The 27470-nt window shown below is 44.3% G+C and overlaps 1 protein-coding gene across 13 annotated transcripts in view; it reads left to right on the forward strand.

Annotated features, from left to right (window-relative positions):
• CADPS2 (calcium dependent secretion activator 2) overlaps positions 1–27470 on the forward strand; it is an 852012-nt gene that overhangs the window by 451011 nt on the left and 373531 nt on the right. For all 13 annotated transcript variants that reach the window (XM_077471987.1, XM_077471989.1, XM_077471994.1 and 10 more), the window contains exon 14: positions 5856–5957. In XM_077471987.1, coding sequence (XP_077328113.1) covers positions 5856–5957 — 102 coding nt within the window. The remainder of the gene's footprint in view (positions 1–5855; positions 5958–27470) is intronic.

The raw sequence follows: 27470 nt of genomic DNA on the forward strand, positions 1-27470 counted from the left end.
AGCAAAATGGTCCGGGCTGAAAGTGGTTAATCGGTCAGTGTTATTTTGTTTATGGTCGCAAGTGGAGCCTCCTCACCATTCTGTTGGTTTAACATCACACAAAACCCAAAACAAGGTATGGAAAAGAAAAACCAAAACCCACTACCAAACCCCCTCACTTCCCCAGGAGCAGGGTGATCCTGCATTATAATGTCTGCATCTTCCAACCCACTGTTTACTGAGGGGGGCCCCTCTGCCCTATCTCAGAGATTTAGGCGATCTCCTGTTCCCCTATGAAAGACAACTCTTGCACTAACCACTGGTGGGGGAGCGTGTCCCTGGAGTCCCCTTTAGGGTAAAAGTTGCATTCTATCGGGTAGTTAGCGGAAAGGGTTATTCTCCTATAGCTGCTTGCATTCTGCTTTATTGCAGTCCTCTATAGCTAGGGAACCCTCCCTATGCTATTCTTGCATCTTAGCAAATGATGTGACAGTTTGATATATAGGTGCATATTTCCTCCGCATGTCTTGCCTTAATTTGATTTGTAACAGCCCTCCGGGGCAGCAATGTGAGTAGGTGAGATGAGAAGAGGGAGGGAAATAGTGAGCAGTCACCAGATTTTATGGTAGATATCCATGTTCATCCTCTCCATGCGTGGGGGCATCGCTTTTGTCCCATAAAGTAGCTTGTTTCATTGGGTCCTGAAAGACTTCTGCTAGCAGTTTAAGAAATATGGGAAAGCTCTATGCGCATTGGGAGGTAACTGCTGCTTGAAATCTAGGATGTCATGGTCTCTGCAGGGTGAGCTTTCATGTAATGTGGAGGATGGGGAAAGTGTGTGCAGCCTGTGTGTATATTAAGACTCGCGTGTTTCCTCAGCAGAGTTGCCTCCTGGTGCGGGTGCATACGCGCGTCCTGTTTGTAGGATCAGTGTCAGCCAGTTTGGTACCGCAATTGGTTCCACATCTAGAAATGTAAAGAGCGCTGGCAAGGCATCTGGGGACCGCATTGTGAAAGACTGTTGGCCCTTCCTGAAAATAACTGAAAGGGGGTATCCCCATCTATAGGTGCAGTTTTTTTTTTTCTCCTAGCAAGTTCAAGTAGCGGTTTGAGCATGGCTCATCACTGTAGAGTAGCTCTTGAGATGTCCGGCAGGATTCTGATGAGGACTCCGTCAAAATCCACGTCTCTTGCTTCCCATGCCTGGCGTATTATCTGCTCTTTATGGACGTAATGATGGAGCCTGCAAATTACATCTCTTGGCCGTGCCGGGTCAGTTGATTTGGGTCCCAGTGCCCTGTGTATATGGTCTATCTCTGCTTGTTCCAGTAGCTCTACTCCTGCTATGCTTCTGAAGATGGCTATAGCTGTGTCAGTTAGGTCTTCAGGTCTGGTGGCCTTTGGCCGACCCTGCAGCCGCAGGTTGTTCCTGCGACTACGGTCCTCCATGTCTTCAGCGTGGAGTTGCTGTGTCACTAGGGCTTCTGCATGGATAGTTTGCTGAGCTTCAAGTGCTGACATCTGTTGATCTAGTGTAGACAAAGTTGCTTCCACCGTCGATAGCATATTGGAGATGGCTTGTACGTCTGCGTTCGCCGCCATTAGCTTTTTCTTATAAGCGGCTTCCACCTTCCTGATTAGAGCCTTGATGTCTGCTTTGGTCGGGAGCGCCTGCAGTAAGGATCTCAGTTCTGTGTCTATCTGCCAGTGTTGGGATGGTGAGTATAAAGGTGCTTCTGTTTGTGAGGAAGGCTGGTGGTATTCTGAGGCATGGGTCTGTCCTCGTGGAGGCTGCAGGAGAATCCGAAGAGTCTAGAGTTTCGGTGTCTCTCCCTCTGTCTCCACGTGTGTCAGCCATCTTGTGTTCGGGGGAGTGCAACTGAGAGAGCAAGAATAACCGCTGAATCTCACCTGCTGAGAGCATTGATGAAGAAGATTTGGCAGCTCTGTTGTTCCTCTTATTTGTTCTCTTCCTCGTAGAGTGCATATTTTGAGTTGTTATGCTGGAAAAGCTGGGGTAGATGCCCAGGAGCTCGGTAGACTCACGTCTTTATCTGGCCATGTCAAGACCACGACCCTCCTTTTTTTTTTTTTTTTTTCTACCTACATGTGCCCCTTACCCATGTAGGCCCATTTTTTGGTAAAGGTGAATCAAACCTTTAACAATCAATTTAAATCAGTATGTACAAAAATATTTCTATGTTGGAAAAAAAAAATCAAGAAATGTACTGTTTTTATTTCCTCTCTAAACTCACAAATATAAAAAAAAAAAAATTTCTTACTCGCACATGAGATTTGCATCAACATAAAGAAACAAAAAAAAATCCTCAAAGGACATAAAGGAAATCCATAACCTCTATTTTCCAAAGAATTGCATATTGTGAAACAAGACCTCCAATCGAATCTCCAGTCACTGTGTTGTATATTATATAATGGCACCTCATCCATGAAGCTGTTCATCAGACTTACAGTATATCCTCAGTATACAAGACCCCAAAGTGTATATAAGGAATAAAAAGTCCGAAGTGCAGCGCTCAAATATATCAAATGTTAAAGGTGATTATCCATGTGAAAATCAAAATAATCTCTCTCCATCAAGTTTTAATGTGCATATGAAAGGCACACCACACCCACGTGGTTCGATCTGCTTACCAGAACGATATGAAAACAGGCATGTAATCATACGATGCAAGAGGTCAGTAATGGACTTGAATGGCACACTCCAAACTTGATAGACAGGTCATAAAAGTATCCAGGTTCATCAATATCCGAAAGAACATTAGGACTCACACCAGAAGATGGATGTATTGTGAATACATCACCAGAATGTAAACCCCAATGAAGAAAATAAGCAGCAAAAGTAAAACACATGAGTATTGTAGTCTACTTACAGGACAGAATAAACATCATGTTATATATAACTTGATAAAAAAAAATCTGCAGTTCACTGCGTCTTTGCATCAGCCAGCCTGACATGTTTCATCCTATGTGGATATCAGAGGCGTGGCCAATGATCCAAGCACGCTGAAATATATAGCAAACATCTCCAAACACGCTGCCCAATGATAGGACAGCATGACATATATAACGGCTAATTTTCATTGTAATCGCCGGCGTGCATGCGCAATACAGCCAACCAGAAGTACCATGAACAAGACCCATTATTAGTGACTCAATCACTTCTAGAGTTGACAAATACATTGATGGTTATTTGTAACCCCTCGTATCGGGTACTCCATCTTTTATCAAGGATTCTGCCCAAGTGATACGTAGTTTTGAAAATCTTAAATGGAAGGAGGGCTACGTTATGGCCACTGCTGACGTGGCCTCCCTTTACACTATTATTTCTCACTTGGATGGGTTAGAAGCCATGGAAATGTTTTTGAAGAGAGATGTTGATTCCCTCTCAACAGGCATTCATATTAGATCTATTGAGGTACGCAATGACCCATAACTACTTCTGGTTTGGAGGGACCCATTATCTCCAAAACAGAGGGGTTGCAATGGGCGCAAAATTTTGCCCAATGATAGGACAGCACGACATGTATAACAGCTGATTTTTATTGTAATCGCCGGCCGCGCATGCGCAATACAGCCGCACGGACAATTAGAAAAAAAGCACACCGCCCAGTGCGGCCATATGGTTCACTACAGACAGGAAGTAGAACCGGAACCAACCGGAAGTACCATAGATGAAAACCGCTCATACGCAACACAACCTTGTGGTTCACTGCACAGGAACTGAAACCAGATGAAGTCACTTAACACGCCGACCGGAAGCGACATTGGCGGAACAGCCAGCTACAAACTGCCCATAAAACGCAATACCTTCCAGTGGGGAAAACAACCAAAACCCCACATAGGAAAGCAACGATCCTAAGGCACAATTGAAAATATTAGCATCGCTAGCCAAAAAAATATATTTAAAAAACACAATATAAAATTAACTATAATAAACCAAAACCTGGTTAATAATGAAAAAAACGACAATAGGTTCATACAGGAGAGAATGTAGGAGGCTCCCCCCACTAATATAAACTGCAATACAAAAAATTAAATCGTATAAAAATGTATAAATAAAAAAAAAAAAATATATATATATATATATATATATATATATATATATATATATATATATATATATATATATATATATATATATATATATATATATATATATATATATATATACATACATACATACATACATACATACATACATACATACATACATACATACACACATACACACATACACACATACACACATACACACATACATACACACACACATACACACATACACACATACACACACACATACACACATACACACATACACACACACATTAAGCTTCATACAGGATACTTAAAAAAAACAATAAAAAGCATATAATTCCAAAAAAGCTTAATATAAAAACTGCCTGTGAACACTGCCTACTAGTGTCCACCATAACGTAGCCCTCCTTCCACTTAAGATTTTCAAAACTACGTATCACTTGGGCAGAATCCTTGATAAAAGATGGAGTACCCGATACGAGGGGTTACAAATAACCATCAATGTATTTGTCAACTCTAGAAGTGATTGAGTCCAACCCACTAATAATGGGTCTTGTTCATGGTACTTCCGGTTGGCTGTATTGCGCATGCGCGGCCGGCCATTACAATAAAAATCAGCTTTTATATATGTCATGCTGTCCTATCATTGGGCAACATGTTTGGAGATGTTTGCTATATATTTGAGCGTGCTTGCATCATTGGCCACGTCTCTGATGATATCCACATAGGATGAAACATGTCAGGCTGGCTGATTCAAGCATGCTGTGAACCGCTGATTTTTTTTTATATATCTTGATGTTTCTTCTGTCCTGTAAGTAGACTACAATAAATATTCATGTGTTTTTTACTTTTACGGGCTTCACTATTGCTGATTTTTTTTTCTTTATTGGGGTTTACATTCTGGTGATTGCACAATACATCCATCTTCTGGTGTGAGTCCTGATGTTCTTTCCGATATTGATGAACCTGGATAATTTTATGACCTGTCTATCAAGTTTGGAGTGTGCCATTCAAGTCCATTACTGACCTCTACCTCTTGCATCTTATGATTACATGCCTGTTTTCATATTGTTCTGGTAAGCGGATCGAGAGCATGTGGGTGTGGTGTGCCTTTCATATGCACATTGAAACTTGGTGGAGGATCTACGTCATCTTTATTTTGATTTGTATATGGACAATCGCATTCAACATTTATTTTGATTTTTCACATGGATAATCACATTTAACATTTGATATATTTGAGCGCTGCACTTTGGACTTTTTATTGTTTGTATGAATCAGGAAACTGTGCTGGCTGCGGCTTTTTTTTTTTTTGAGTTAGCGCAGATATTCTATTGAAACCTGGGTATGAGTATAACTGTAGGACATGTAGCTACTCGATTGTATCAATCCTTGAGAGCAATATTTGAACCATATAGATGTCCGGTCTGATGGGTATAGACCCTTCCAAAGAGAAACAATCAATGATGAGGGAACTAATTTCTCTATTTGAATTTTTCCCCTTTATTACGGTTCTAATGTCAACTCAAAATTTGGGATTTTCTTTTACTTCTCAATAATAGTAAACAGGACAAATAGAGTGGGTGAATCTTCCTTTGTGTTCTAATCCCTCTTCATTCTATTGAAAACGGGGCGGGGGAAGACTTTAGTCTTTATATCTTTTGTGCAAATATACACCTTTACAATTTTTGGTCCCATACAGAATATCTTATTAGTATTGCCCAGGAGGCAAATACTTGTTGTCCTGCCTACCAGTCTAGTCCTCCGCCGCTAGATATAAATAAAATGACACTAAATATTTCTGCTGTTTTTTTCAGGCCTGATGGAATTGGAACAGTTACAGCTGAGGAGAAGGAGAGATTTGAAGACATTAAAGAACGACTTGGATTGCTATTAGAAAACCAAATCAGTCACTTCAGGTAAAACATTTTCTATGGCTGAATAACACTGTAACATGTTTTTAACTGAATTGCTACAGTATATTTTGTGCAGGGAAAAATCTGATGATTTCTTTATCTTACATCATGGGACACAGAGCAACCAAACTAACTATTACTCAGAATTATGCAGCACCTACATATGATTGGACACTGGCAAAAAAGACAGTCATCTCCTATATAACCGCTACTAAACAAAGTATTTTCGTTTTTTCAGTATCTGACGGTAATGGTCAGTGAAGTGCAGGGGTCTGCACAATTTCTACCAGATTCTTAATGGTTCCAGCGGGGATCAAGAGATTGGTTTTATCTGGATCCATTTCTGTATCTATATTGCTCAAATGAATTTTAACCGAGCCTCACAAGAATAGAACAGCACAGGATATGGGGTTTGCCTGTATCGCGGCTTTTTTGACACAGGACGTTGCATGTGCAGAACCATATGATGTGATAAGCTGACGAGGAGTACCCAGAAGGGTGCTATACAGGTTCAGGACTTTGGAGCCATGGAAAATGGGGGTATTGAGTCCCTGAGGGTCTTGGAAGACTAAATCCACTGCGATGGGTGAATATTACTTCCTTTTTTCTGTTATGGAGGATCCTGCAGCAAGATAGGTGAGTCGTCTTATAGCATGCCACCTACTACTAGTTGCTGCTTAAGTCCCTTTGTTAAATCCCCACAAGAGGGCAGTGTTGGTCCAGGGCTAGGGTCTGCCTTTATATTCCCTTATGGCACATATGTCAAACATAAGGCCTGCAGGCCTAATCCGACCCACCAAGCCTTGTCATGTGGCCCTTGCATCCAGTTTTGCAGCTGGAGTGTGGTGGAACTCTGTTCTATCACCTCTGGCTCTCTCCCTCCGCTCCCGCTTCCCACTGTCACTTGTAAACACAGAAGCCTTTTGTGTTTAAAAGGGACAGCTTTGTTCTCATTAACAGATCCCTGCACGCTCCCACAGCAGGGACACATCTCCAGAATCTGAGAGAGAGAGAACAATCTTTTTTTCAAAGCATGGCAGAGCTGCTTACACAGAGAGGTACTAGAGTCGAATACTTGGGTAGTAGAGTTGTCTACACTGGGAGGTACTAGAGCTGACAAAACAGTGCAGTATTAGAGCTGGGCCAGGTAGGAAAGAGTTGAACTGCAAGGAAGCTTTGTGGGGAGGAGAGTTGGGGTTGCACATTGTGCACAGCGCACACCTAAACCACGCACACTGTATATAGTGCACCCCTGAACCTTGCACGTAATGCATGCCTGAACTCTGCGCTCTGTACATATCATAATCCTGAACTCTGCACCCTGTATGTAGTGCACCCCAGATACAACTGGCCCTTTGGGGGAAGAGAATACTGCTGATGTGGCCCACAATGGAATTGAGTTAAAGTTCCCTGCTCTATGGTGATATGGACTGTGAGGAAATATTACATTTCCTGCTAATAGAAGGGTCTTTTTCTGTCATATTTATGGCGCACATGTGGCTCAAAGCATGCACGAGTTGGTAACTGACCAGAAGTGAAGCAGTGGGGCGGATACTGGCAGAGCGACAGCAGGCGAGTAGGATGACGTTTTTTCTTTTATCACAAGGACACAAGGCATGCTCAGCATCCTTTTGGGAAGTACTTCATTTATAGAACAGAAGTACACCCATTGGCACCTAGGGGAGTTTGGTGGTAACTAGTGCGCTGTGCTTATAACACGGGTATTCTATCAGCTGATTGGGCAGTGCTTATTTGTCAGGCCATAGGTCTTCTAAGGGTCAGGGAGCTGGAAGCACAGGTTGGAAGGGCTTTCGAGTGGCGGCGTTAGGTCCCCAAATCTCTAGATGTAGCACCTCTGGTGCAGTTTTCAATAAGGGTTCAAGGGTTTTAGAAGTGTCTGAATCCAATCCCTTCTGGTACTGTGGCGGTTTCTGTAATATAGGGTTTATGTGACAAAAGTAGACTTTTACATTTCCCAAGCGGGTTTGGAGCATGAGCTCTCCAATATGCTGGCAAATTTGGAGCGAGAAGGTGAAAACCAAGGATGGTCCCCTTCATCAGTCTCTTCCCCATGGTTAGAGGGGAAATAATGTTCAAACTGTAAGGATCCTGCCAGTGAACACTTTGAAACCTTGTTCAAGGCATCCTTTGCCTGGATAGGGGCTGCTATGCAGCCAGCAATAGCAGCTACTATCATCTACCTAAACCTCAAAAGTGGGAGCTGGGACAAGGTTTAGCAGATTTCTCTCGGGTTCTTTGTTTTGCTGTGCATATTTTGAAGGATTCCATTCAGCAAATTTCATGCTGGGAATTTTTTTCCATACACAGGCCGTTTTTTTTTGGGGGGGGGGAGAGGGGGGGGGCTAATATGATGGCCTGCAGAATTATCCTCTTAAGAAGTTGATCGTGGGATTTGCCTTTCATGGGGAATGCCTGTTTGGGCCAAATTTGGATAAGTATATCCATAAGATTTCAGGAGGAAAGAGTTCTCTTTTGTTTTTGCGTAAGAAGAGTAAAGGATCTCAGAGGGCACATGTGCCTTCTACTTGTACTCCAGTGTCCAGAAAACAGTCCTTTTGTCTCCCACTGACCTTGTCTTCTAGGCCAAAGAGACTGGGTCAGTTCCATATGAAGTCATGGTCCTCTAAGCCAACTAAGTAGAATGCTAAGTCATCTTTGCAGTGAAGGAGCACCCACACATTCGGGGTGGGAGGAAGTTTACAGGCATTTGCGTGTGTAGTAGGGGAAGTAAGGATCAAATGGGTTCTTTGTGCAACTACTCATGGTTACAGGTTGAAATTCAGAGAATTTGGAGCTCAGGAGGCGGAATCTAGCTCAATGGACATGTCCCACTACAGCTCTGCTCTGTGATGGAGAACCGCTAAACAAAGGCAGCCCGCCAAATTATTTCTTACAAAAACTCTGAACATTCCTGTGAGGTGGGAGAATCATTTGGACTAAAAATGTTATGGGGGGAGCCCTGAATAAGTTTAAAAATACCCCTAAAGGAGGCCCTCAGGCAAAGACTGCAGTGAAAATGGCGCCAGTCTCCTCAGCCACAGGCACAATCGCCTCAGCACACAGGATAAAGACACAGTGGTCACAGCAAGTCTCCTCAGAAGAATCTGATACTGAATTAGTTCTGTCACAGAAATATTCACAAGAATTAACTGCATCCCCAAGCCTTATGAAACTATTTGAGAAGATGCTGAACAAAGCATTAAAGAATACCTCAGAACAAATAACCAGTAATCTGACTAAAGAAATCAGAGAATTGGGAAATCTCACAGCTGCACTGGAAATTAAAGTTGAAGAAATAGAAAACTCTACACTTGAATACTTGAATGAGATGGATCTTCTTAAAGAAGAAAACATTACACTACAAAATAAACGGGAAGATTATGAGAACCATGCAAGACGGTCCAATTTACGATTCAGAGGCATACCTGAATCGATCACTGACTTATCTACCACAATAACAGCATTATGCCAGGAATTGCAACCAGGAATACCGATTGAAAGGCTGGAAATGGACAGGGTGCACAGAGCTCTTGAGCCTAAAAAAGCAGATGGACTCCCACGTGACAACTTTAACAACTCTTAATTGCAGCCAGAGGAAAAGACAACCTAACCTTCCAGGGTCACAATTTTCAGATTTTCGCTGATCTCTCTAAGTAACCATTTCTAAAAGACATGCCATGAAACCACATTTAATGGAATTACAGCATCATAACATCACATACCAATGGGGTTTTCCATTCTCCATACGCTTCAGCTACAAAGGTACCAAACACATCTGTAGATCACCAAACGAACTTCAACAAGCCTTACTTGACCTTAAATTGATCGATGGAACAACTGCAGCTACAACCTCACGTGGAAGAACAGCATCTACCTCTTCCCTACCTAACTCATCCCATGCAACCGGGAAAAAAGGAGCCACGGGGCCAAGATGATCCAATGGACTGACAGGCTATTCTTTAAGAAATATAGTTATAAGCTAATATGGGATATATGTTCCCAGAGGAACTATAACATACTGAACTCACTAACTATGCTCATTTGACCCAAAATTGCAGCCTGCACCTGTATCCTCTGAATAGACTACATTGTGGGTCAGGGGAAATCCCCTACTAAGGTTACACCTGAATATGATGAGCACAATCATATGGAAACTTCATTTTCATCAGCTATCTCCAATATATGAAACAGTTTATTTTTCTCTTTACCTAAATAGAATGGTTGAAAGAGCTCTCCTTATTTACTACTTGCAACCTAGAGTTGCATGATATTATCATTAAACAAATGAGACTCATTCATGACTGAAATGATACAATTTATTTCTAGGGTTGATGTATTTATATAGGCTTTAGAAACACCATTTTAGAGAAGTCTAAGTTCTTGATGAGACATATCCCATTTACCTTTTTTAGATTAGATAGACTACTCTTTCTAGTATTGCAGGAATTTAATAAACTTAAAGCGGGAGTCCACCGGAACTCCGCGTTTTTTTTTTTTTTTTTTAAAAGCCAGCAGCTACAAATACTGCAGCTGCTGACTTTTAAAATAGTGACACTTACCCGCCCAGCGCGCCCCCGATGTCGGCACCCGAAGCCGATCTCTTGATCGTCTCTCGGGTGCTGCCGCCGCCATCTTGGGTATGGGAATCAGGAAGTGGTTCCCTACTGCGCATTCGCGTGAGTCGCGCTGCGCAATACGGATAGTCCCCACTGTCTCTGGGATCCGTGTGTTTCCCAGCAGGCAGCGGGGGACTTTCGGAAAGGGGCGTAGATTCTGCGGAAGGGGGCGTACCTTCTAAGTGGGTGCAGATACCTGTACTGTACAGGTACCTGCACCCCCCTCCCCCCTGAAAGGTGCCAATTGTGGCGCCGGAGGGGGGGAGGATTCCAATGAGCGGAAGGTCCACTTTAGGGTGGACCTCCGCTTTAATTTTATTTTTTCCATTTTTCTTGGAAAACCTATTATAGAAAATAATACTTTTCATTAAACCATAAGGGCTATAAACATGCATCCTAGCAAAGCAACATTTTTTTTCTTTTTTTTTTTTTTACATATATTTTTTGTTTCTTGTTTAACAAAGCGGTTCTCCTATTCACGGAAGTTCCGTGTGCCTCACCTAGTCTTCCTCGGACCCCCTCCCTTAATATGGGGGGACTTGACGAGGGCCTCTTGTCCCCTGTTGGGGGGGTTTTACCCTTCACCACGGGTACATTTTGAATACCTTCATGTTATATTATTAAGCTTAGGTAAGGTAAACGTATCTGTCTTTTTCTTCTTTCCTAACCTGGATAACGCTGGACTTTTCTTTTTTCCCTTTTCAAATCCATATGGGTTGAGTCAAGAAATCGTCAGGTTGGAATAATGGGTGAGTGCTGCCTATTGACTCAGCTATCATGGCCCCCTTAAACATTTTATCCCTGAACGTACAGGGACTCAATGTACCACAGAAATGCACTAAAGCGTTTAGGTCATTCCAAGCAAAAAATGCACACATTGTGTGCCTGCAAGAGACTAATTTTACAGTAAAATCAACACCTACATTTTTAGTTCATCCTATCCACAAATATTCACTGCCTCGACCAATACCAAACAACGTGGAACTCTTGTGACTTTCCACCAGTCCACTCCATTCACAATTCATTCGGAAATTAAGAATCCGGAAGGAAGATGATCTAATCCTTAGGGGACACATTTTGGACACAGAAGTAACTGTGGTTTCTTATTATGCACCTGACAAACAGCCAATTTCATTCTTAACACATCTATTACAAGTAGTTAATGCACATAGACTGGGAACAATCGTATGTGGCGATTCCAACCAGGTTCTCCTACCATTTCTGGACAAAACACCATATACTCCACCCCGTAACCACTCTAAAATATCTCTCTCTCAACTCCCTTTCCAAACACAATTTCATTGATTCATGGCGAGAGAACAATCCAACAAAAATAATTTACACCTACTTTTCACACCCTCACCAAACATTCAGTCGTATTGACCACATTTTCCTAACCACAGGAATGATACCTGAGATTCTCTCATCAAATATAATCCCCATCCCATGGTCTGACCATAATGCGTTCCTAACAACTATTGCAGCAACCATACCTAAAGCACAAGATAAAACATGGTATTTACAGAGATATTACTTAAAAACCCTTTATATTGTCACAAAATTGAACATGGTCTGAAAGAATATTTAACATTCAACAAAAGCCCAGAAATAACATTCTGGGAAGCACATGAACCGGTCTTGAGGAGAACACTTCAGCAGCAGTATGGCATACTCAATACAGAACGCAGAAATCTTGCATGTAAATTAGAAACACAATTTAACTCCTTTTTCTTAGCTTTCCAAAGCAATTCTAATCCAACTGCTAAAAATAATTTAGAGAAGGCACGCCTGGAATATGATATTTTTCTTACAGAATCATCTGATAAATTGCTGTGTCGTTCCAGACATGCTTTCTTCATGAAATCTAACAAACCAGGCACATATCTGGCGAGGGCACTCAGATCAACAAATAACTAATTTAAACCAATTCGATTATAACTATCTAAAAACATATATACAAGAAACCCCCTTAAAATCGTTCACAAATTTCATTCTCACTTAACTACACTATACACGGAATCGAATACATTCAATTCAAACGAAGCAGATTCCTTCTTTTCACAAATTAACCTAACTGAACTGTTTCACAAAAAACACAACTCGAGATACCTATCACGGCAGAGGAAGTAGAAAAGGTCATCAAAGAGTTGAAAATTAATAAAAGACCAGAACCAGATGGTTATTCTGCATTATACTACCGCACTTTTTCAGAGACTATTTCCCCTATATTGGCAGAGGAATTCAATGATTTACTCGAAAATAAATCATTTAGACAAGAATCCTTATTGGCGATCATATGTATGATTCCCAAACCCCATTCCGATGATACTACTTGTACTAACTACCAACCTATATCAATGCTAAATCTTGATATCAAATTTCTCGTAAAGATCTTAGCATCCCGTCTAAGTAGATTCATTGGCACACTTATAAATCGTGATCAAGTTTGCTTTATGCCAACACGACAAGCAGGCGATAATGTACGCTGAGCAGTTCTTTTAGCACAAATTGCCAAAACACGTCGCATTCCCTCCTGCTTTCTCTCACTTGATATTCAAAAGGCTTTTGATTCTATATGTATACTTCATTACAGAAGTGGGGTTTTGGCCCAAATTTTACTTACTGGATCTAGGCACTATATAATAAACCTAAAGCATATGTTAAATATGCAGGTTATAAATCTGATAGGGTCCGCTTTCACCCCTGTTATTTGCACTTCTTATAGAATCACTTGCCCAACGGATCAGATCCCACCATAACGGGTATTGAAGTAGGGGGATTTCAACACAAAATTTGTCTATTCGCGGATGATGTCCTCCCATTTCTTTCATCGCCACAAGTATCAGGCCCTAACCTAATGCCAATACTTGGTGACTTTGCTACCTTCTCTGGCCTTTTCGTTAATCCCAAGAAATGTGTAGCACTAAATGTATCTCTTTCAAATTTAGAATTAAGTTTAACTAAGGTAGGTCTCCCCTTTACCTGGGCAGATAAATCCATTCCAAATCTAGGAATACACCTCACTGCATCACTCTTGGCTCTTTTTTTTCAGCTAATTACCCTCCAGTGTTAACCACTTGCTTACTGGGCACTTAAACCCCCCTCCTGCCCAGACCAATTTTCAGCTTTCAGCGCTGATGCACTTTGAATGACAATTGCACGGGCATACAACACTGTACCCAAATGAAACTTTTATCATTTTTTTCCCACAAATAGAGCTTTCTTTTGGTGGTATTTAATTACAGCTGGGAGTTTTATTTTTTGCTAAACAAACAAAAAAAGATGCAAAAAAAAAAAAATAATGTTTAAGTTTGTTATAAAATTTTGCAAACAGGTCATTTTTCTCCGTCATTGAAGTGCGCTGATGAGGCGGCACTGATGGGCTGCACTGGTGGGCACTGATGGGCTGCACTGGTGGGCACTGATGGGCTGCACTGGTGGGCACTGATGGGCTGCACTGGTGGGCACTGATGGGCTGCACTGGTGGGCACTGATGGGCTGCACTGGTGGGCACTGATGGGCAAAGATGGGCACAGATAAGATGGTACGGATGGGTGGCACTAAGGGGCACTGATAGATGGGACTGATGGGCACTGATAGGTGGCTCTGATAGGTGGCTCTGATAGGTGGCTCTGATAGGTGGCACTGCTGGGCGGCTCTGATAGGTGGCACTGCTGGGCACTGATGGACGGCACTGATGGGCACTGGTAGATGACACTGATGGGCACGGATATGTGGCACTGGGGTGCAGCACCTTTGTGGCAGATTGTGGGCACTGCTGGGTGGCACTGTGGGCACTGCTGGGTGGCACTGTGGGCACTGCTGTGTGGCACTGATGGAGAGCACTTATTTTTTAATGAGGTGGCACTGGCAGGGGGCAGGTGGGCACTGGCAGGGCTGGCCGTGATCGGGACTGATGTCCCAATCACGGCCGCCGGTGATCGGCTTTTTTTTTTCTCCTCGCGCTGGCAGCGCGAGGAGGAATAATAGCAGATTACTGGCTCCGTTGTATCACATGATCAGCTGTCATTGGCTGACAGCTGATCACGTGATAAGGGGTCGGGATCGACCCCTTGCTCGGATCAGTGATCAGGCGAGTCTCATAGACTCGCCGATCACAGAGCGCGCCGTGCGTGCCCTTCAGGGGTCGCGCAGGTCGCTCGTGCACGGGACGACGTCAATAGACGTAGTCCCGGAAAAGGAGGTCCGTGCTGTAGCCGTCATTCAGCTATAGCGCAGGTCTCAAGTGGTTAAAAATATAACAAATATGTTGAAATCTTGGAGCCACCTTCCTTTATCATGGTCCGGAAGAATCAACACAATAAAAATGACAGTCTTACCCAAATTATTGTACCTTATCAGAGTCTTGCCAATTCCTGCCTATTACCTGAGATGCATTTATATGGGGTTCTTCTAGACCACGTACACCGCAACACTTTACCTCGCTAAATTAAATGGAGGTCTAGGTTGTCTTAATTTTGCATCTTATTATAGAACAGCACATATAGCATCATTAAATATCATGCACTACAAGAATCCCCTCTATGGGTATCGATCAAAGCTGCTGAATGTGATCCCTTGTCAATGGCAAACCTGATTTGGCTCTCGCCGAGAGACCTTAGAGGGTTGCGTAATTCAATTACAAAACATTGGGACAGATACAAATTCAGATATCCGTTGCAATCATTACATAATCCTCTATGATCTTTTTACAAAAACCCTGCATTTTACCCAGCTTGGGTATCTCCTAGATCTTTCAAAGCATGGGCTAGAAGTAATATGCTACAGATGCACAAATTTGTGAATTCCTCACACTTTATCCCTTTCCCAACCCTCTGTGATGATTATCGAATACCGCAAACAGAACTATTTAAGTACCTCCAGATCAAAAATTTCTGTATGCCTCTTTTAACCACAGACCGTTCACTAACTAATTTAACCAACTTTGAAAAATATTATAAACACGACCCTCATGCTAGGGGCATAATCTCAACCTTATATGTTCAATTGTTGACTAAACCTGAAACAGTGAAACAAGCTTATGTCCAGAAATGGGAGGTGGCCTTAGAACAAACACTGGAAAGCACAGAATGGAATCAAGTCTGATTAACAACCAAAACAGCCTCTCCCAATATATTAGCGGTAGAGGCGAATATAAAGTACTAATAAGATGGTACCTTGTACCGGCTAGAATAGCGAAATGTGCATAACTACTCATCAGATTGTTACCGTGGATGCGCTCAGTTAGGAACACATTTCCACATTTGGTGGTCATGTCGGAAAGCTCAAATTTATTGGAATGAGATCTTTACTATAGCATCTAAAATGTTAGGAATATCCATTACCCCAGATCCCTCAATGGCACTCATCAATCGAAAGCCAGACTTTCTAACATGCACCCAATTTAAATTAATTGTTAATTTATTCACTGCAGCAAAACAAACACTTGCAAGAGCCTGGAAATCCCCTTCATTGATTATGGATGAGGTAGTGAATAGGATGAACAACACTATGACGCAAGCCAAAATGGCAGCTCTTGAAGCTGACACGCTTATCAAATTTGAAAGTATGGCATCCATGAATAAAAAATTATTTACCATCAAATTTTAACAAAGAAGTTCTATTACCATGGTAGCTTAACCGGTGGGTAAGTGATTACAGTATATGGTTTGAGTGATATGGCGGCCCTCGACTCAACCCTACGGACCTCTCTTCTTCCCTTCCTAGTTTCTTCTCTTCCTATCTTTCCTTTCTTCTCTATCTATTCCTATTATGCTTTTAAAGCTCTTTCCTACTTCAGAAGCGAATTCCTCTACTAAACCATACCATTAATTTGCATTATTGTTATAGTAGTAATTATAGTTGAATATATAATTTATATTGTATTGAATATATAACTCTGACCATACACGTCAGTCCTGATGGAATGCCACATTAAGTACGCCTGGGGTTTTCTCTTTTGCCTCGCATTCGCACACCAAGGACGGAGCTACACTGTGCGTACCGTGGAGGAAGCCCAAGTGACTCTGGAAGCACTACATCTGCTCCCCCCTCTGGACTACTCCAACAACAGGTAGAGGGACCCGGGTCCACGGTCTTCTTCCAGGCAAATGGACCGTGTGTGGGAACTGGTCAGCAATCGGAAGCGGGCCCTACCCGGCACCCCACTACCTTCACGATCCCCTCGCTCTGATCCAGGATGAATGCTGCACGGGTGGGCCCGTTTACTACCTTTTTTTTTTTTTTTGTGAAACTGCCTTCCCCGGGCAACTGATGTACTCTTTTCAGCCAAAAAAAAAAAAACTCGGTTTTTACCAGGTTGTTATGACCATATTCCTATTGCCCTCACTTCTCCACCCACCCCCCCTTTTTTTTTTTCTCTATTTTTTCTCTTTTTACCCAGTTAACAGGTCACCATGTGTCTTCTATGACTTGTTTTACCAATGGACTGGCCCTCCCGGGACTGACTGTTTTCACTCAGGTTTCCCAGATAATTCAAGGGCCTCACCCTGGTTCATACTGCCTTTGAAGGACAATATCCCAGGTGAAATAGGTGCAGCTTCTCTAAGGGCCTAAGCCAGGGACTGTTATGTGCAAGGCTGATACTTCTATGCATACCTGTTAGCTGAAGGGCCTAGGGTCCTGTCCAGTATACAAATCCCTTTCACCCCTCCCTTCCCTGGCCTCCTTCCCCCTCCTCCCTTCCCTCCCCTCCTATTCCCTCCCTTCCTTTTTCTCCTCTCCCTCCCTTCCCCCAACCCCCCTTCCCTTATCGTTCCCTATTTCCTTTCTCCCCCCCTTTTTTTTCCTTCTCTTTCCCCCACCTCCTTGCCCAGTTTTAGGTATAGTTGTATTCTTGGTTTATCTCCCCCTCAGGGATAAAGATCAAGGTCCATATTGGTGATTTCCTGCTGGATCGTTGCCCTGAGCCTTGCTGGGTCCACTTTTTCTTTGGACCATTGGTGGCTCAGTAGTGGCACCCAAGCGTGGGAATCACGGTTGGGGACCGGGGTTGCAGTCTCCCCTCGGGCGTTCCCTGCTTGGGGACGCCTGCTCAGAAAAATTTTCAGTTGCATTATTTGTTATGTTCTTTTCAATTCAGCGATGGTTCAGTGAGATGGGCTTAGCTCATCTTCCTTGTTTTTGTTGTAGTTTTAATAGCCCCCATGCAGGGGCGGTATCATTATATTTTTAATCACAAGCCATGTGGTTGGTGGTAGAGCTACCCCCCCAAGTGTCCTATAGGCAGGATGCAATGCCCACGAAGTGTGGAGATTATGTGTACTACATGCCAAATCTGTATCTTCTCTCTTTTCTCCCTCTCTTCTTCTCTTTACTCCCCCCCCCCCCCCCCACTCGGGCTCGGACTGCCTCGCCGTGGGATCAGGGTAAGTACCTGGCCAGTTTGTCCTTTTTATAATTATATGAATCTCCCCCCCAAGATGGCTCAAAATGCGTTGAAAATATTCTCGCAGAATATCCATGAGTTAAGTTCCCCCATGAAATGGTCAAAGGTCTTCCGCCACTTAAAATCTCAATTGATGTGGTCTGTCTGCAGGAAACCAGGTTCTCCCAATCTTCACCCCCCAAATATTTGTCCTCCCATTACCCAGTATTCTACATGGCCTCTGCTTCTGAGAAGCACAGAGGGGTGCTGATGGCTTTTCGGCGTAATCTCCAATTTAACTGTTCTAGTGAAATAGTGGACCCTACGGGTAGATTTTTTACTCTTGCAAGGCACCCTGTGGGATCAAGAGGTCACTTTGGTTGGGTACTACGCTCCTAACTCATTTCAGCAGAGGTTCTTCTCGCATCTGCTTCAAGTAATCACCAGGCATCAAAAGGGCCTGCTAATTATGAATGGAGACTCATTCTGTATTCAATTCCACTCTGGACAGATGTAGCCTCAGGGAAGTGCCTCCATCCCACGATGCCTCCCAAGAACAAGCGATGTGCACTCTTTTCCAATCATATGGCTTGGTGCACGTGTGGCGTGAGCAGCACCCGATGTCTAGGGAATTCACCTTCTTTTCTAGCCCCCACCAGAGTTTTTGTAGAATAGATCATGCGTTTCTGCAACTCGGCTCCCTGCCGTTGATACATAAGATTATTATTTCTACCCTTACCGTGGTCTGACCATGACCCCCCTGGATCTGGAATCTCCCTGACTGGATTTTCCCGCCCGGTCTATCTCTGGCGGATTAACGAATCTCTCCTGACTACGCAGGATACATGTACCCAGGTACAAACACACATCCAAACTTTGTGGAAAATGCGGCCTCGGTCGAATCTCTGGTCGCCTTGTGGGAAGCCCACAAGGCGACAGTCAGGGTACACCTGATTCGGATCGCTTCACATAAGAAGAGAGCAGAGGACACAGGAATTGACTTCCTTGCTAGAAGCAGCAGATGCGACATGGAAGACGCATCCAACGGTGGCCAATAGAAAGACCCGTGACAACTTGGTCACTGAGTTGGACCTGCTCGCCTCCACTCAGGCTGAAAAGGCCTTGCGCTGGACCAAATATAAATTCTATAGTAGCTCAAACAAACCTGGTCCTATGCTGGCTAGGAAACTTAACTCAGTTGGACACCCGAGCAGGCCAGTTCGATTACAGGTGAGAGGAGGGGGATTCACCTCGAATCCTTCCAAGATGGTGGCCGGCTTCGCCTCCTTCCTCTCATCTCTGTATAGTAGACCATCTGCCTTTGACCGGGACAAGGCCGAGAGCTTCTTTCAATCGTTTAGTCTTCCTTCGTTGTCGTCGGATGCCCAAGACAACTTGAATGCCCCCCTCTCTGAACGGGAAGTTGCCCAGGCTCTCAAATCCCTTAAATCATCCAAGGCCCCAGGCCTGGACGGCTTTACCGGTCTGTATTATAAAACATTTGCACACCTGCTCACACCCCACGTAACTTCATATTTCAATTCTTGGCGGGAGGGTGTGCGGCCCTCACCAGATTCGCTTAAGGCTCGCATTTCTATGTCCCCAAGTCACCTGAGGAAGCCACGGACCCACAATCTTTTCGCCCCATCTCCCTGTTGAATGTTGACCTGAAGGTCCTGGGAAAAATCCTGAGCTCGCGAGTCAACCGGTACCTTCAGGCCCTCATTCACAGGGACCAAGTGGGCTTTGTGCCCATTCGCCAGGCGGAGGACAATGTCCGCAAAGTAATCCACCTCCTCCATATCCTCCGCCAGCGTAAAATCCCAGGATTTTTGCTCTCATTGGATATTTATAAAGCGTTTGACTCGCTTTCCTGGGACTACCTCCAATATATTCCCACCAGATGGGGATTTGGGGCACACTTTTTATCATGGCTCAAAGCCCTCTATTCCGCACCATCAGCAAAATATGCGGGCTTTCTCTCCGACCCCCTTCCCCATTCTTCGGGGAACCAGACAGGGCTGCCCCTTGTCCCCAGCGCTCTTTATCCTGGCACTGGAACCACTGACAGCAGTGATCAGGGCCAACCGTGACATTTCAGGAGTCCCCTACGCTGGAACTCAATATAAGGCTAATTTATTTGCAGACGACGCCCTATTGGCTCTGTCAAACCCACTCCTCTCCCTGCCCAACCTGCAACTTGTATTAGACCGATTCTCAGCCTTCTCTGGCCTTCAAATTAACCCATCTAAGACCACGGTGATGAATGTTAACCTTTCTACGGAGTTGGTGCAGTGCCTCCAAGACTATTTCCCATATTGTTGGGCATCCCACTCGATTGACTACTTGGGTGTCAAATTGAATGCCTTCCTATTCCTCCCTGTTCTCCAACTACTATCCCCTGCTGTGTACAGTAACCACCCTTATGCATGCATGGCAATTTCCCACTCTTTCATGGGTTGGCAGGATCTTGGCAGCTAAAATGACGATCCTGCCCAAAGTCCTTTACTATTTTCGCACACTCTGCCTGTCCGAGTACCCACCTTTTTCCTTCGACTCCTGCAGAATAGGATCTTCCAATTTATCTGGGCACATAAGCGCCCTAGGGTACCTAGAGCGACCCTTTTCACCCATAGACTCCAGGGAGGCCTGGGGGTCCCCAACATCTCTAAGTACTACACAGTGGCGCAGATCTCCCCATTGTCCATGCTCCACGCAACCTCGGATATTCCCTTGTGGGTGCTTCTGGAAGTGCCTAACTGCTTGTGGAAGTGCTCTGGCTCCCCCAGAAATTGCACCACCCCTATTTGAGCCCCATACTACACGGTTTGCAGATTTGGGACACAGTCCACTTTTCTGGTAACTTGATGTCCCCCTTTTTACCCCTGCTCCCCATCATTCATAATCCTCTTTTCCCCCCAGGCCTGGAGGAACCCCAAGCATTCTCCAGGTGGCCCTCACATGGCTACCCACAAGTCCAAAACTTTCTTTCCTCACGCTCCTTCCCCCTCCTGGGAGATGATTCGAGAAACACCGGCTAGTGAGCATTATTATTTCATTCAATTGAAACACTGGATTGCAGCCTTGCATCGCACGTCCACCTACCCATTTCAAAAAAACTTTTTTGAGCATGCTTGCCAACAGGCCCCTGGGTCCCCAGGCCTCATCTTGGCTATTTATGCATCCCTGAATGGACGCCAGCCATCAGCACTCCTCTCTTACATGGCCCAATGGGAAAGGCACCTTCAGGCCCCAATAGACTTGGAAGACTGGAGTAAGGCCTGGAGCATAGTAGCCAAATGCTTGTTTAATACAAATACTCTAGAAGCAGCATACAAGGTACTATTCCGATGGTACTGGGTACCAGCCTGCACAGCTCAGGCCTTCCCTGGAAGTACTGACAGATGCTTTCGCAACTGTGGACAGCAGGGTGATGTTTTACATACATGGTGGTCCTGCCCAGGACTGGTGGGGTTCTGGTCTAGGGTTTTTGGTTTGCTGCAGACACTCTTCCATCTAACAGTCCAAAGGGACGCCAGGCTAGCCCTACTACATTGTCCGATACCTGGTTTGCGAGGTTCTCAGCAAAAGCTGGCCACTTAGCTTTTTATAGCTGCCAAGTGGACCATTGCCCAAGCCTGGAAGACCCAGCAGTAGATTTCCAAGGGGTGAAGACACGTATGACTGCTATGCTACTTCAGCGAACGCATGTCCAGCATTGTGCATGATTCACACGCCAAATTTCTCAATCTGGGAGCCGTGGATCTCTTATAAGTTCCCTACACTCCAAGCAGCATGCCTAGGCCTGGTCTGACTCCCCTCGGGGCGTCCGCATCCGAGTTTCCCCGTCCCTTACCCCCCACTCCTACCTCTGACCTTCTTTCTCTTGGCTCTTTACACTTTTCTTTATAGTCTTTCACTTTCTGAACGATTACTGCCGCCCCCCATGGAAGGGGTTAGCAGGAGAAGGGCTTCCCCTTCAGAGACAACAAGGGGGATAGGATACTTTATACTGTAGCCAGCTTTGATACCATCCCCTGCTTGCATTGTGCTATGTTAATTATGAAGGTTTGCCCTTTGTATTTCTTTTTGTTTTGTAGCCCCTGCAAGGGCGTTTAATAAGCATATTATATTTTCTTGTTTACTCAAATTTCCAATAAACATATTGAAAGAGAATATATAATTCTGAGCTTCATTACTTTTGTTGTATATTATGTACTTAACTTATTGTCAAATACTCTATTGTATCTTCAATAAAATCTTTTTGACAAGGAAATTCTGAGAATTATCCCTCTGCATTATATGCTTTCAAATGTTTATATGGATTTGCAAAGAAAATTATTACTTTGTCAAGCTCTTCGTCAGGGTTTATGATTTCACAGATCTTGCGCAAATGTCCTTATGGCCCCCGAAGACAGTGTATTTGGTTGATATTGGACCCCAAGTGTCTCAGCCAGGTTCTCCAGGTACCAACGCTTCATATGGAGTCAGTGCATACTGTAATGGCCATCTCCAGCTGGGAGGTGTTCCAATCTTCCCTCCTCACCAGAGGTTTTTAAGGTTTGCAGAAGTGGATTGACATTTTCAGTCTGTGGCCCTGCCATTCAGCCTGCTCACTGCACCCTTGGTATTCACAAAAGTCCTGGCTCCAATGTCAGGCTTCATTCCAGTCCAGGGGATGTTTATTCTGGCATACCTAAACAAGCTGCTGATTAAAGAGCAATCTGTGCATAATTTGGAGAGCAACGTATTTTGTATCACATTGCACACTCTGGAGACATTTAGCTTCAGCCTCCCAAAGTTTGGCTTTGATTCACTGTTCTCTAGGTAAAGGTAATCCTGCCTCCAGAGAAGTGCGGTACATTAAGCAATCTGGTACTGGTCTCTTAAAATGCCGAGCTACCCCTCAATTCATCTTTGCATGAGAATATTGTGGAAAATGGCTGCTGCATTCTTGCTGTTGGCGGCTTTGTTTCTGCTTTGGGAGCTGTAATGAGTACAAAGGGGATTTCTTGTCCCCTGCTGCCCTCATCTGCTCCTTTGTGCGGGTGGGGCCACCTACACATCGGCGCCATGTGCATGCGCCAGCCGCTCAATGTCTGCGATTTTTCTGCGTTCTTACACCTGCACGCATTGCACCATCTGGATAACCTATAGGAGTGCTTGTGCACCTTCCTGTCATCCATACATGATGTTGGGGGTGGAGCCTCTTGAGCCCTTCCTGGATATAACTTGGAGGTTTAGCACTGCATGGAATCATTTTCAGCTGTTCTTTCACTGAACACTCATGCTTGTGGATGCCTCTTATTGGAATCTACCACTGATGCAATTATACACCTATCTCACTCAGGTATACTCATTGGTTTTCCTCAAGTGCTCACCTGTAGCTTGTCTCTGATCACATTAACTTTCTCCCATATTTGCACTTCATTTCTTTTTCATCTCTTTTTGCTTACCTTCTTTATTTCCACTCATGGCATTCTCTGGTGTTTCTTCACCACATTTCCCTATAGTCATTTGTCCATGCCATTCATGGCTCTAGTCTTATATATTATATATAGAATTGTCCATGTTACTACTCTTGTATTTTACCTATTACTCCAGATTATCTGACATACACCTTTATTTTTACAGTCAATACTTGCCATGGACATAGTGAGACCAATGGGGATACACATTGTCCTTCCATGCAATGCTTTCCCTCCAATCTGCCCTGTGTGGGGTTTCTTCTGGCTCTGCCTTCTCAGCTGCCTGGCGATACACTTGCTGCCACTGTCTGAAGGCTTCACATATGTTGGCAGTAGTGGTAGAGTATGGGGCCTCTACTTATTAGGCCCTACTTACCCTCTGCCTTTAAAATACCGTATATACTCGAGTATAGGCCGACCCGAATATAAGCCGAGGCCCCCAATTTACCCCCAAAAAAACTGGCAAACTTATTGACTCGTGTATAAGCCGAGGGTGAGACATGCCTGTCCATCCCTGTGTGTGTGTCCGTCCATCCCTGTGTGTCCGTCCATCCCTGTGTGTCCGTCCATCCCTGTGTGTCCGTCCATCCATCCCTGTGTGTGTGTGTCTCCATCCATCCATCCATCCATCCCTGTGTGTGTGTGTCTCCATCCATCCATCCATCCATCCCTGTGTGTGTGTGTCTCCATCCATCCATCCATCCATCCCTGTGTGTGTCTCCATCCATGTGTGTGTGTGTGTGTGTGTGTGTGTGTGTGTGTGTGTGTGTGTCCAGCCTACCTTTGTCCCGAGCCTCCGTCCCGTGCCTTGCCTCCTTGCCTCCGTCCCGTGCCGTGCCTTGCCTCCTTGCATCCGTCCCGTGTCGTGCCTTGCCTTGCCCCCGTCCCGTCCCGTCCCGTGCCGTGCCGTGCCTTGCCTTCGTCCCGTGCCCTCTTCGTCGGCGGCCATTGTAAAGTTCAAAAGCTGCGCCGCCGCCTTCGCCTGTGATAGGCGGAACACTGAATTTCCCAGCAGCCTGTGTTCCGCCTATCACAGATGTCGTATCATCCTCGTCCGTAGTACGAGGATGATACGATGTCCGTGATAGGCGGAACACAGGCTGCTGGGAAATTCAGTGTTCCGCCTATCACAGGCGAAGGCGGAGCCGGAGGCGCGGCTTTTGAATAGAATGGCCGCTGTCTGTCTGCTCGACGCGCTGATCGAGCGGGCAGACAGCGATGACTCGAGTATAAGCCGAGGGGGGCACTTTCAGCCTCAAAAAAGAGGCTGAAAATCTCGGCTTATACTCGAGTATATACGGTACCAAGTATTTGCCATATACCAAACTGTATCCTTTCACCTTAGGTACAATTTATACACATCTACCCCTGAAGAGCGAGCTGGGACTCGCTAAACATGTCGGGTACACCTGATGTTTGTATGTTATGTTATGTGATTGTTCATAAACAATTGTACTACTACTACCAATTTTATTCAATCCAGTTATATGTACCTTGTACTAAGTGTCTTTCTTTGATGACAATAATGCATGTAATACTTTTACTGAAAAAAACATATACTGTACTTACTCTTACTTTTATTGGCTTAGTGGTGCTCACCTTATCTAAAGTCCCAGGGCGAAATTCTCTTTTTTTGTTTCATATTACAGGGATGGAGGTGTGTTACCGGTGACACCAGACCATATCTTATTTTCTGTGTTTGAGACCGTGCCTTTTGCACAGTTCCATCCCAGGCCTTTACAGCAGAATGTTCTGTTGACATGGGACAGGAAGGCTCAGTCGTTGCACTCCCGATTGTCTGTACACCTCAGCACGCTAAGGCTCTTAGACTGGTGATTGCCTCCCCTAAGGTTGTAGTCAGGAAAATATTTTCTCCCCATTTCCTGGAAGGTGCTTGACAACAGGTGCCAGCTGGATGGGTTGGGGAGGTTCTCTGGGTCATCTGCAGATTCAAGGAATTTGGTCATCACAAGAAAGGCTGTTATCAATATTCTGAAACTGCAAGTGATTTGCTTAGCTCTTCTGCATTGGTCGAAGCTGTTGCAGGGACTCTTGTTGAGGGTTCAGTTGGAAAATGCCACGGCTGTGGCATATATCAACCAATAGGGGGCATCAGGAGCCAAATAGCCTAGGAGGAAAAGGAGAATCTCGTCCTGGCCTGGATAGAATGCCATGTTTCTGCCCTGTCCACGGCCCACATTTCAGTAGAGGAAAATTGTCAAGTGGATTTCCTCAGCCGCAGGCATTCTCATTAGGGTCACAAGTGGTCTCTCCACCTGTAAGTGTTCAGAGTGCCCTCCCAATGGTGGGGCACACAAGACGTGGATCTCTTCAATGCAATGTAAAGCTGGACAGGTTCCTGACCAGAGATCCCCAAGAATTTTCAGTGGATACCCTGATGACACATTGATATAATTTTTCCCTGATTTATGTCTTCACTCCAATACAGATTATTTTGCACCTGTTAACACAGGTTTTGGGTGGCGGGAACACCAGCTATTCTGGTTGTTTCAACTTGGCCTAAGAGCATGTGCTATGTTGACATAATGAACATGTTGGTGGGTGATCCTTGGCTTCTTCCATTTCTGTCATATTTGCAGACAGAGGGCCAATCTTCTAACTTTCATTATGGGCACAAACTTAAATAGCTTTGCTATTGAGGCCAGAGTTTTAAAGGACAGGGAGGTATCGGATTAACTCATTCCCATTTGTGGTAAAAAAAGGGATGTAAATTTTGTTTAGGAGACACGTCACACGACCGTGCAATTGTCAGTTAAAGCGACGCAGTGCCGAATTGCAAAAAATGCTCTGGTCGGGAAGGGGGTAAATTCTTCCGGGGTTGAAGTGTTTAACACAAGAACATACATTCCACATTAATAATTATGCCACCAGAATTAGTGTGTTGTAATTTGCCTCCAGCATTGCTCCTGTTTTTGTTTAAGGCTGCTGTTTTGTTGATGCCTAGAACATTCACTTCCTTGTTGGATAATCTCCCCTTCTCCTTGGTCTAAAAAATGTCTCTTTCTGTAATTAAAATATGTGCATTTCCAACCTTGATTATATACCTTGGCTCAGCTAAAGAGGAAGGCTGACAGAAGCTTTCCATCATAGGCAGCTGCCAAGGGAGAAAGGAGATAAAATAATACATGATCCTTGCAAGTTTTACTCCTTTGTGTCTCCCTGGAAGTAGACCTTGTTCTGTCACCTCTCCTGCTTTTCTTTTTTTCTCTCTCCCTAATCTGTGTTCCCTCATCATTCTTATTTCCTGCCCCAACAGCAGAAGTAAATCTTTAGACTGTCTGCTGTTTGGCCTTTAGTGACTCACTGATTATTGACACAGTGCCAAGAATAGGGAACAACTGAGGCTCTGCAGAGCAAGGGGAGATAGTGCCTTACTGCATTTTAAACCGTACAGGCACCTATTTTTAATGTCTTGCATAACTATATCTGCAAAAGGGGCCAGCATGATGTAATCTAGCAGGATTTAATTTTCTGACCAAAGTTCCTCCTTAATGATTAAAAATGGCTACATCTGCTACGGATTAATTATTGCATTGCAACAATAATCCATGTACTGCATTAGCAGTACACTAAGGATGAGCTCCGGCGTATTCGCATACGCCACGTGCAGAGCCCGCCAGGCAGTCGACACAGCGCTGCGCTAATCACAGGCAGTGAGACATTGCCCCGATTCGATGCTGCAGAGATCAGGCAATGTCTCACTGCCTGTAATTAGCGCAGTGCTGCACCGATTTCCTGGCAGGCTCTGCATGTGGCATATGCGAAAACGCCGGAGCTCATCCCTACAGTACACACTGTATCCTAGCATTTTTCTTGAAGAGAGACTTTCAAATTTTCATTCTCCTCCAGTGGTGATGCTGCTTATTACCAGTTGTGAAAAACGGTGCAACCAAGACAGTAGAAGAGTCTCATCAGAATTTTGTATATAGAATCTGAGAGGAGAGAACAGAATTGGGACTTTAAATGAAGCACACATCAGTAAGAGAATAAGTCAAGTGACTGC

This window comes from Lithobates pipiens, unplaced genomic scaffold, assembly GCF_037356315.1.
Source record: "Lithobates pipiens isolate NorthernLeopardFrog02 unplaced genomic scaffold, aLitPip1_a1.2 Scaffold_8, whole genome shotgun sequence".
Lineage (NCBI taxonomy): Eukaryota > Metazoa > Chordata > Amphibia > Anura > Ranidae > Lithobates > Lithobates pipiens.